General features: G+C 39.1%; 1 protein-coding gene and 1 long non-coding RNA gene across 3 annotated transcripts; both read right to left on the bottom strand.

The window, feature by feature from the left end:
* Positions 1 to 5,300: 5,300 nt before the first annotated feature.
* LOC117332142 (glycine-rich protein 3-like) lies at positions 5,301 to 6,360 on the bottom strand. Its single transcript, XM_033891027.1, has 2 exons — positions 6,330 to 6,360; positions 5,301 to 5,746 (listed from the first exon to the last, which is right to left on the bottom strand). Exons 1-2 carry the CDS (start codon positions 6,358 to 6,360, stop codon positions 5,301 to 5,303), a joined length of 477 nt encoding a protein of 158 aa, XP_033746918.1.
* A 3,482-nt stretch (positions 6,361 to 9,842) lies between these two features.
* Positions 9,843 to 12,250, bottom strand: LOC117332565. 2 transcript variants are annotated; one of them, XR_004533755.1, is made up of 4 exons: positions 11,400 to 12,250; positions 11,152 to 11,337; positions 10,731 to 11,098; positions 9,843 to 10,667 (listed from the first exon to the last, which is right to left on the bottom strand). It is a non-coding gene; the product is annotated as an uncharacterized LOC117332565 (long non-coding RNA). The 2 variants fall into 2 exon arrangements; XR_004533754.1 differs by having other exon boundaries at positions 9,844 to 11,098.
* Between the last annotated feature and the right edge of the window lie 144 nt (positions 12,251 to 12,394).

The raw sequence follows: 12,394 nt of genomic DNA, 5'->3' as shown, positions 1-12,394 counted from the left end.
TAATTATTTTGATTTTTGAAATCCATATTTCTATGATCCATCTTTCCATTGAGATGTGCTAATATATGTTGTTTATTTATTATAATTGAGCTCTGATTTTGTTGGTTAGACAACTACACTGTTGTTTGAGTCTCGTAATGAGGTGCAGGTGTCCTTGATATTACACTACTCTAAACCTGATTTCTAAAGAAATGGTAAGGTAAAGACAGAAAATTAGGGATAGATAATATCTCTTCCTACCACTAAAAAACTTTGAATCAATGAAATCTTTAGTACCCCTTGGATCCTACTAAATAGATATATTTAGTATCCGAAGGATATGAGCGCTGTAGTGACATTGGGGATATCCACTGTAGTGCCCTGGGGATCCACTGTAGTGACTTACTCGTATATTTAGTACCTTGGAATCAACTGACTCTGGGATCTGCTGTCGTAACCCTGGGAATCTGCTGTAGTGACTGTGGGATCTGCTGAAGTAACCTGGGGATCCCCTTTAGTTACTCGGGGTCCGCTGTAGTAACCTGGGGATCCCCTGTAGTTACTCAGGGTCCGCTGTAGTAACCTGGGGATCCCCTGTAGTTACTCGGGGTCCGCTGTAGTAACCTGGGGATCCCCTGTAGTTACTCGGGGTCCGCTGTAGTTACTCGGGGTCCGCTGTAGTAACCTGGGGATCCCCTGTAGTTACTCGGGGTCCGCTGTAGTAACCTGGGGATCCCCTGTAGTTACTCGGGGTCCGCTGTAGTAACCTGGGGATCCCCTGTAGTTACTCGGGGTCCGCTGTAGTAACCTGGGGATCCCCTGTAGTGACTCTGGAATCTGCTGTAGTAACCTGGGGATCCCCTGTAGTTACTCAGGGTCCGCTGAAGTGACTTACTGCTGTATTTAGTACCTCGTAATCTGCTGTATCTTGAAATCTGCTGTAGTGACCATTTCTGCCGTGTTTAGTACTGTGGGGATCTACTGGTGACTGTTCTGCTGTATTCAGTACTCCCAGGATCCACTAGCTATATATAGTGACCGTTCTGCCGTATTTTGTACCCTTTCTTACTGCTGTAGTTGCTGATCTGTAATATTTTTGATTTCTCGTAATATATATTGAATTCATAGAATTGTTATCTCAAATTGGCCATTTTATGGACTTTTTTTTAGCAGGAAGCAATACTTAAAATGTTTTATACAAAAGAAGATATATTATCAACGACTCATTTTTATTTTCTATGCTGGCAGGACGCATTCCAAGGACGCAATAGTAATAACCGTGTTCAATTCCAGTACTGCTTATTATCTAGTTCTTAGTATTACACATTACTTTGTGTATTTAGGTTTTTATCCTGTGCAATTTTATTAACTGCAATATAGAATTCCTTATTATATGTGCTCAATTTTAAAGATGTTACAGTCGTACATTCATGCATATTAAGTGGTGGCTTTAATATGTAATTTTTTTTACTATCTGTATTGGTGATAAGACGAGGTAGATGTGTGACATTTTAAGATGTTTCCTTTTAGATCACTACAAGTCGATACAAACACTAGATGGTAAGGTTTTTCTGGGATAGAAAATATGACGTTAAGAAAGCCACTCTGCTGTCAGTCGGTTAATGGTGCTCTATAAATATGGACAGACTAGATGTTAAATGTCACAATTGTCTTATCGCTCAAGATTTTCATTTGATGCGTTATTGCAGAGAATGCATGTTTCTCTATTGGGAATTTTCTGCTTCAAATCCTGCTAGTAGATTTTTCTTGACATATGTGTTGTTGACAGGATACTCTGTACCCTGAAAGTAATAAGTAAGCGTCTATTTTTTTGTCATTTTTCAAGTCTTCCTTGAAATTGCAATCATGTATACATTGTAGATTAGAATCTTTAAATCTTATAAGGGTACATACATGGCTTAATTCTCTTCCTAATAACTGAAATCTCGTAAAATCTTCTGATTACTTTGCTTGAATCTTGCCTGAAATAGGGATTAACAAGGATTAACAATTTCAATAAATCTACTTACCTTATGTCACATGTTGATATGTGACTATCGGTATAGTTATGATTTCTGTAACTCTTTAAGTAAGTGAATTACAGAAGTGAGAAAACACTTGAAAAACCAATGTGATAGTTTGATATCTAGGCTATATTATAATTAATTATTCAGAGTTAATTAGTATGTTGTATTATATAAGAGTTTAATAACCACGAGACATTGCACCACTTAATTACATGTACCTGCACGGTTTACATCTTGATGATGGATTTGCTTCGGTTTACAATTCTGTGAATGTGGTACCGTATTTATCTTCAAAAAAGCCCCCTCCTTAAGTATAAGGTTTAGTATTGAAGTTTGGGGAGAGAGCTTGTGCATGAACTAATTTTAGTTTCATTTTTATTTTTGGCCCCAATCACTTTTTAGCCCACCATCATCAGATGGTGGGCTATTCAAATCGCCCTGCGTCCGTGGTCCGTCCGTCCGTCCGTCCGTCCGTAAACAATTCTTGTTATCGCTAATCTTCAGAAAGTACTGAAGGGATCTTTCTCAAATTTCATATGTAGGTTCCCCTTGGTGCCTAGTTATGCATATTGCATTTTGAGACCAATCGGAAAACAACATGGCCGACAGGCAGCCATCTTGGATTTTGGCAATTGAAGTTTGTTATCGCTATTTCTCAAAAAGTACTGAAGGGATCTTTCTCAAATTTCATATGTAGGTTTCCCTTGGTGCCTAGTTATGCATATTGCATTTTGAGACCAATCGGAAAACAACATGGCCGACAGGCAGCCATCTTGGATTTTGACAATTGAAGTTTGTTATTGCTATTTCTCAGAAAGTACTGAAGGGATCTTTCTCAAATTTCATATGTAGGTTCCCCTTGGTGCCTTGTTATGCATATTGCATTTTGAGACCAATCGGAAAACAACATGGCCGACAGGCAGCCATCTTGGATTTTGACAATTGAAGTTTGTTATCGCTATTTCTCAGAAAGTACTGAAGGGATCTTTCTCAAATTTCATATGTAGGTTCCCCTTGGTGCCTAGTTATGCATATTGCATTTTGAGACCAATCGGAAAACAACATGACTGACAGGCAGCCATCTTGGATATTGACAATTGAAGTTTGTTATCGCTATGTCTCAGAAAGTACTGAAGGGATCTTTCTCAAATTTCATATGTAGGTTCCCCTTGGTGCCTTGTTATGCATATTGCATTTTGGGACCAATCGGAAAACAACATGGCCGACTGACAGCCATCTTGGATTTTGACAATTGAAGTTTGTTATCGCTATTTCTCAGAAAGCACTGAAGGGATCTTTCTCAAATTTCATATGTAGGTTTCTCTTGGTTGCCTAGTTATGCATATTGCATTTTGAGACCAATCGGAAAACAACATGGCCGACAGGCAGCCATCTTGGATTTTGGCAATTGAAGTTTGTTATCGCTATTTCTCAGAAAGCACTGAAGGGATCTTTCTCAAATTTCATATGTAGGTTTCTCTTGGTGCCTAGTTATGCATATTGCATTTTGAGACCAATCGGAAAACAACATGGCCGACAGGCAGCCATCTTTGATTTTGACAATTGAAGTTTGTTATCGCTATTTCTCAGAAAGCACTGAAGGGATCTTTCTCAAATTTCATATGTAGGTTTCTCTTGGTGCCTAGTTATGCATATTGCATTTTGAGACCAATCGGAAAACAACATGGCCGACAGGCAGCCATCTTGGATTTTGACAATTGAAGTTTGTTATCGCTATTTCTCAGAAAGCACTGAAGGGATCTTTCTCAAATTTCATATGTAGGTTTCTCTTGGTTGCCTAGTTATGCATATTGCATTTTGAGACCAATCGGAAAAACAACATGGCCGACAGGCAGCCATCTTGGATATTGACAATTGAAGTTTGTTATCGCTATTTCTCAGAAAGTACTGAAGGTATCTTTCTCAAATTTCATATGTAGGTTTCCCTCGGTGCCTAGTTATGCATATTGGGACCAATCCGAAAACAACATGGCCGACAGACAGTCATTATCGCTAAATCTTAAATTTTATATATAGGTTCCCCTTGTTTGAAATGTACTAGCTATAGAGGGCTGTTTATGAAAATACACAGATTAGTAAGACTTAGAGGAAGGGAAAAGTAGAGAAAAGATCAATCTGACATGGAACCTATAAAGATCATTCAATGGTGGGCGCCAAGATCCCTCTGGGATCTCTTGTTATTGTGTGTGTTGAAAAGTCGAAATCAGAAATCAATAACTTACAAAAGATTTAATTGTCTCTTTAGATGTCATATTTCATATTTAGCCCACCATCATCAGATGGTGGGCTATTCAAATCGCCCTACTTCGTGGTCCGTGGTCCGTCCGTCCGTCCCTCCGTCCCTCCGTCCGTAAACAATTCATGTTATCGCTATTTCTCAGAAAGTACTGAAGGGATCTTTCTCAAGTTTCATATATAGGTTCCCCTTGGTTCCTAGTTATGCATATTGCATTTTGAGAGCAATCGGAAAACAACATGGCCGACAGGCAGCCATCTTGGATTTTGACAATTGAAGTTTGTTATCGCTATTTCTCAGAAAGTGCTGAAGGGATCTTTCTCAAATTTCATATGTAGGTTCCCCTTGGTATCTAGTTATGCATGTTGCATTTTGAGACCAATCAGAAATCAACATGGCCGACCAGTAGCCATCTTGGAATTTGACAATTGAAGTTTGTTATCGCTATTTCTCAGAAAGTACTGAAGGGATCTTTCTCAAATTTCATATGTAGGTTCCCCTCGGTATCTAGTTATGCATATTGCATTTTGTGACCTATCGGAAAACAACATGGCCGACAGGCAGCCATCTTGGATTTTGACAATTGAAGTTTGTTATCATTATTTCTCAGAAAGTGCTGAAGGGATATTTCTCAAATTTCATATATAGGTTCCCCTCGGTGCCTAGTATGATATAAACAACTTCTTCTCTGAAACTAAGCAATGGATATATATATATCGCTCATATTCGCCTGGTAGCATCCCCATGGGGTAGAGATTCAAAATTGTACAATTGGTGGGGCTGACCCCCGGGGGGCTGAGGGGCGGGGCATTTTTAGAATTACAATAAAAACAATGTTCATGTAACCATATAAAATGCCTATGATATATTGACATAGCAATACCAGTGGCAAATAAACTTCAGCATAGTTCTTGTTTCATATCTCATGAAACCAGGTGAGCGATACAGGCCCTCTGGGCCTCTTGTTATAATTGAGCTCTGATTTTGTTTATCTCTTCCTACCACTAAAACACTAACACTTTGAATCAATGAAATCTTTAGTACCCCTTGGATCCTACTAAATAAATATATTTAGTATCCGAAGGATATGAGCGCTGTAGTGACATTGGGGATCCAGTGTAGTGCCCCGGGGATCCACTGTAGTGCCCCGGGGATCCAGTGAAGTGCCCCGGGGATCCACTGTAGCGCCCCGGGGATCCACTGTAGTGCCCTGGGGATCCAGTGTAGTGCCCCGGGGATCCACTGTAGCGCCCCGGGGATCCACTGTAGCGCCCTGGGGATCCACTGTAGTGCTCTGGGGATCCACTGTAGTGCCCCGGGGATCCAGTGTAGTGCCCTGGGGATCCAGTGTAGTGCCCCGGGGATCCACTGTAGCGCCCTGGGGATCCACTGTAGCGCCCTGGGGATCCACTGTAGTGCCCTGGGGATCCACTGTAGTGCCCCAGGGATCCACTGTAGCGCCCTGGGGATCCACTGTAGTGCCCTGGGGATCCACTGTAGTGACTTACTCGTATATTTAGTACCTTGGAATCAACTGACTCTGGGATCTGCTGTCGTAACCCTGGGGATCCCCTGTAGTTACTCGGGGTCCGCTGTAGTAACCTGGGGATCCCCTGTAGTTACTCGGGGTCCGCTGTAGTAACCTGGGGATCCCCCTGTAGTTACTCGGGGTCCGCTGTAGTAACCTGGGGATCCCCTGTAGTTACTCGGGGTCCGCTGTAGTAACCTGGGGATCCCCTGTAGTTACTCGGGGTCCGCTGTAGTAACCTGGGGATCCCCTGTAGTTACTCGGGGTCCGCTGTAGTAACCTGGGGATCCGCCGTAGTTACTCGGGGTCCGCTGAAGTGACTTACTGCTGTATTTAGTACCTCGTAATCTGCTGTATCTTGAAATCTGCTGTAGTGACAATTTCTGCCGTGTTTAGTACTGTGGGGATCCACTGGTGACTGTTCTGCCGTATTTTGTACCCTGGGATCCACTAGCTATATATAGTGACTGTTCCGTCATATTCAGTACCCCTGGGATCCACTAGCTATATATAGTGACTGTTCCGTCATATTCAGTACCCCTGGGATCCACCAGTGACCGTTCGGTCATATTCAGTACCCCTGGGATCCACTAGCTATATATAGTGACTGTTCCGTCATATTCAGTACCCCTGGGATCCACTAGCTATATATAGTGACTGTTCTGCTGTATTTTGTACCCCCAGGATCCACTAGTGACCGTTCTGCTGTATTCAGTACCCCCAGGATCCACTAGTGACCGTTCTGCTGTATTCAGTACCCCCAGGATCCACTAGTGACCTTTCTGCTGATTCAGTACCCCCAGAATCCACTAGCTATATATAGTGACCGTTCTGCCGTATTTTGTACCCTTTCTTACTGCTGTAGTTGCTGATCTGTAATATTTTTGATTTCTCGTAATATATATTGAATTCATAGAATTGTTATCTCAAATTGGCCATTTTATGGACTTTTTTTTAGCAGGAAGCAATACTTAAAATGTTTTATACAAAAGAAGATATATTATCAACGACTCATTTTTATTTTCTATGCTGGCAGGACGCATTCCAAGGACGCAATAGTAATAACCGTGTTCAATTCCAGTACTGCTTATTATCTAGTTCTTAGTATTACACATTACTTTGTGTATTTAGGTTTTTATCCTGTGCAATTTTATTAACTGCAATATAGAATTCCTTATTATATGTGCTCAATTTTTAAAGTTGTTACAGTCGTACATTCATGCATATTAAGTGGTGGCTTTAATATGTAATTTTTTTTACTATCTGTATTGATGATAGGACGAGGTAGATGTGTGACATTTTAAGATCACTACAAGTCGATACAAACACTAGATGGTAAGGTTCTTCTGGGATAGAAAATATGACGTTAAGAAAGCCACTCTGCTGTCGGTCGGTTAATGGTGCTCTATAAATATGGACAGACTAGATGTTAAATGTCACAATTGTCTTATCGCTCAAGATTTTCATTTGATGCGTTATTGCAGAGAATGCATGTTTCTGTATTGGGAATTTTCTGCTTCAAATCCTGCTAGTAGATTTTTCTTGACATATGTGTTGTTGTCGGGATACTCTTTACCCGGAAAGTGATAAGTAAGCGTCTATTTTTTTGTCATTTTTCAAGTCTTCCTTGAAATTGCAATCATGTATACATTGTAGATTAGAATCTTCAAATCTTATAAGGGTACATACATGGCTTAATTCTCTTCCTAATAACTGAAATCTCATAAAATCTTCTGATTACTTTGCTTGAATCTTGCCTGAAATAGGGATAAACAATTTAAATTTGAGATTGTTTTCAATAAATCTACTTTCCTTATGTCACACGTTTGATATGTGACTATCGGTATAGTTATGATTTCTGTAACTGTTCAGTAAGTGAATTACAGAAGTGGGAAAACACTTGAAAAACCAATGTGATAGTTTGATATCTAGGCTATATTATAATTAATTATTCAGAGTTAATTAGTATGTTGTATTATATAGAGTTTAATAACCACGAGACATTGCACCACATAATTACATGTACCTGCACGGTTTACATCTTGATGATGGATTTGCTTCGGTTTACAATTCTGTGAATGTGGTACCGTATTTATCTTCAAAAAAGCCCCCTCCCTAAGTATAAAGTTTAGTATAATTGAAGTTTGGGGAGAGAGCTTGTGCATGAACTAATTTTAGTTTCATTTTTACTCACTATTTTTTGGCCCCATTCACTTTTATAGTGTTGATAACCAGTTACAAACTTATAACTAACTAAATTGTGCTAAGGTGAAGAGGTTTTATTTGTGGGTAGGGTTTTTATGCAGATAAATATGGTAAACAAATAGTTGTCCTTTCAATATTATGTGTATCATATAATGTGTTTAGTAATATATACAAGAGGGACCATAACAGAAATAAAAGTCTGTAGACATCAAGTAAACCGGTCTTCTCTTTTTATTTGTCCACCATGATTTGGTCAAAAACATTATAGTGTTTCCTTTTGTCCATCTGTCACTATTCGAGAAGCCTTGCAGAATTCAGGGTGAGCACGGGCCTTGAGAAATCCTTGAATTTCATTCTGGGCCTTGAAAATTGGTCTACAGCCTTGAAAAATCCTTGAATATTAAGGTTTCATTAGGATAAGTGAAACCCTGGTCACTGATCATTTGTCTACTGCTCCCCTACAGAAGTTACTGTTTTATTAAATGTTTGATCACAATAATTACCATGTCAAGTTGTATTTCAATCAAGTGGATATTTATAAGTTGCTTTTTTGTTCCCTTGTTCCCTCTCAAGCTGACTTAGATGACGGGTAAAATGGGCCTTGGAAATTTAATTAAGACATTGAAAAAGCCTAGAAAATTAAGGCCATGAATTTGGTTTGACATAATCTGTATGAACCCCGAGAATTTTTCATCCACTAAATAACAGTGGTAGATGTAATAATTTACAGACAGGCTCTTTTGTGTCGGCATCAATCGATATGTTTGGGACTTGTGTTTTAGCCACTGTAGCCGGTTTCAGACTTTCTGGCCTTTTCTCCGATTGGGTATAGTCCTTGGTGGTGTGAATATGAACTTATTCTGTCCTGAGGGGACTTCTACAGAAACTACACCAATGCTGTAATGAATGCAGTTTGTAGCTGAGGTATACGACAAACTATACACATGCTATATATATTATTTAGTTCCATTGATATTAATGATAAAGCAATAGTCGAGCACTACTGAATTTGAGCTAAATTAAAGTTTTGTTGACTTGTTATGAGTTGCTCGTTAACATCCCAGTTGTGGTAATAACTTGGACAAGTTCATGCAGCCTATTCACTGAACTTTCTTAGACCCAGATATGACTTAATATATGTTGGGAGTAAATTAAATAAGCTGGGAATCTTACATCAGTCATCTTGGTGAATGTCCAGTTTGTAATCAACTGTTAGCACCATGTTGCCAACCGATGTAAGAGGGGTTTGTTAGTATAAACAATTCTGATCATCAATTGGTATAAATGATTGACAGTTACATACAGAATTAACTAGACATTTCGGTGAATTACAGTCCCCCATTAGATGTGAAATCATATGCCAAGAATGCACAATGTAAAATTTGTAATAAATAAGATGAACCCATATATACCCAACATATAAAGTTCTGGAGACAAGAAATGTTAAAATAGGAGATAGAGCCCTGAAAAACTAGGTCAAAGTCAAATGTAGGTGACGGTGACCTACTCTTGATTAATGACACACTGCCTCCTGAAGGTGAATTACCTATATACCAAGTACGAAGTTCTAGAGATTAGTTGTGTACGAGACCGAGCCAAGACAGACTTTTTCTATGATGTAGGTCAAAGGTCAAAATGTAGGTCAGTATGACCTACTCTACTTTTGATACATGACACATTCTGCCTAACCAAAGTAAACCCATACCCCAAGTTAGAAGTTCCAGAGACTAGTCGTAGAGACAGAACCCTGACAAGATAGGGGATAGACACAACGCAAAACTATGCCCCTCCCCAGTGCCCTATTGAGAACCAATTAAACACACCAAGGCTTAAGTTTTTTTTTTATAAAAAAAGTGATTTTATTTCACTAGTCTGTACATGTGAGATTCTAATGGAACTGCTCAATATTTACAAACACAACCTAGCTACAAATGGAATTCTATAACAAGTAATGTTACTGATGGCACTCATATGTGATACAACTATATCAAAATGTACTTTGTAAACTTAACACATACAGCTGTCAGCCATATAAATTGTGAGAGGAGATGCTGGATGATGAAATGAGCTTACAATATCAGCAGAGTAAATGATAAGATTTTGGGGCAATTGGTGGGTTACATAATCATTTGATCTAACTACCTTGAACCTTACATGTTTTGGTAAAGGAATCCATTCATGAAGGTCTGTAACAATATTAAATGTGTTCAATCTGGTTGAACATGTAAATTCAGACAAGTGATATTTGATTTATATAATGAAACTACAAAGGGAAAAAAAAAAAAAAAAAAAAAAGATACAACAAATTACTGATTTACATAATTAATTTTCAATTACTATTTAGCTGATTATTCTGCAAACTTAATTTCATGCAATTTCAGTTCAAAATCAATAATCATAATCATAAGGAATTGTGAATCTGATGATTTTGTATGATGAATCTTAAAACAAACTTAAGGTAGTTGTAATTGACATACACACATAATACCGGTAATTGGAAATTAAATGGAAAAAACCCCCCCAAAAATGTAAGGACTTTTCTAATGAAATACACCTCCCACAGAAAGACTCCAGGAATAGAGAAATACTATGGATGGTGGGTAAAAGGGGGAACACCGCTGAATATATGGCACTGTCAATCACTTCTATCTGTGGTCTCAGTATAACAAACCTGTAGTCCTCCTGTTGGGTAGACATTATACTGGAATAGCCGTGCTGTCTCAGTATAACAAACCTGGAGTCCTCCTGTTGGGTAGACATTATACTGGAATAGCCGTGCTGTCTCAGTATAACAAACTTGGAGTCCTGTTGGGTAGACATTATACTGAAATAGCCGTGCTGTCTCAGTATAACAAACCTGGAGTCCTGTTGGGTAGACATTATACTGGAATAGCCGTGCTGTCTCAGTATAACAAACCTGGAGTCCTCCTGTTGGTAGACATTATACTGGAATAGCCGTGCTGTCTCAGTATAACAAACCTGGAGTCCTCCTGTTGGGTAGACATTATACTGGAATAGCCGTGCTGTCTCAGTATAACAAACCTGGAGTCCTGTTGGGTAGACATTATACTGGAATAGCCGTGCTGTCTCAGTATAACAAACCTGGAGTCCTGTTGGTAGACATTATACTGGAATAGCCGTGCTGCCTGAGTAACCTGGAGTCCTCCTGTTGGGTAGACATTATACTGGAATAGCCGTGCTATCTCAGTATAACAAACCTGGAGTCCTCCTGTTGGGTAGACATTATACTGGAATAGCCGTGCTGTCTCAGTATAACAAACCTGGAGTCCTGTTGGGTAGACATTATACTGGAATAGCCATGCTGTCTCAGTATAACAAACCTTGAGTCCTTCTGTTGGTAGACATTATACTGGAATAGCCGTGCTGTCTCAGTATAACAAACCTGGAGTCCTCCTGTTGGTAGACATTATACTGGAATAGCCGTGCTGTCTCAGTATAACAAACCTGGAGTCCTCCTGTTGGTAGACATTATACTGGAATAGCCGTGCTGTCTCAGTATAACAAACCTGGAGTCCTCCTGTTGGGTAGACATTATACTGGAATAGCCGTGCTGTCTCAGTATAACAAACCTGGAGTCCTCCTGTTGGGTAGACATACTGGAATAGCCCGAACTGTCATATCACATTCAAACATTTTCTCGATACACAGAGGATGACACACATTCAAACCCAATCAACAATACTATGGAATACTGTTTGTCTACTTGGTAAATTTTACCATATTTGGCTGATTAACAATAACATTACAAGACTTGCTAGGTTTTCTGGGTCAGTGTATCATTAATGTTATATTAACACATTTTCTATTCAAAATACTTGATGTATAGCTTGAAGCTTTAAATTATAATTGTTACTTTGAAATTGTTTACAACATTAATTTCCTTTGCTTTTAATAATCAAGAGATCTGCCACTCAAACAAACTTCCTCAACTGAGTCCGTCATTCCTAATATAAATCTAGCGAGCCTCTCATCACAAACACGCGTGTTAGTAAGAAAACACTGTCACAGAAATCACACTGGTCCTAATTAACATCAATTAAGATAATTATAAATATGAGACGAGACTGTCTACCTCTAAATCTACTTAGCAGGTAAAGTGACGTAGTAAGTATCTAGATCATGATGAGAGTATTAAAGAGGCTTACCCGCAGACAGACCAGTAAACGGCACATCTCCGATCACTAAATAAACTTCAGTACACGTTTCTATGTGACAAAATTAGAGGCTTTCCGACTTTATTTCTTGAAAACAATTACAGAATATGTATTTAAAAGACGTTTTAAAACTCAACCTGAGAGGGAAATGTATGGAATATAACGGCAAATCTTCTTTGTAAATCGCCGCTGCCTTTGAAGTTATCACTGTGCGGCACTGTGC

This window comes from Pecten maximus, chromosome 8 (assembly GCF_902652985.1).
Source record: "Pecten maximus chromosome 8, xPecMax1.1, whole genome shotgun sequence".
NCBI classification, from domain to species: domain Eukaryota; kingdom Metazoa; phylum Mollusca; class Bivalvia; order Pectinida; family Pectinidae; genus Pecten; species Pecten maximus.
The sequence above is the reverse complement of the archived record's forward strand: the minus strand, read 5'-3'. Positions and strand labels throughout refer to the sequence as shown.

Excerpts from the sequence above, each read along its gene's own strand:
- LOC117332142 (XM_033891027.1), bottom strand. The coding sequence starts at position 6,360 with ATGACCGAACGGTCACTGGTGGATCCCAGGG. Across the intron at positions 5,747-6,329 it reads GTCACTGGTGGATCCCAGGG|GGCACTACAGTGGATCCCCA; the intron begins GTACTGAATATG and ends GTGGATCCCCAG.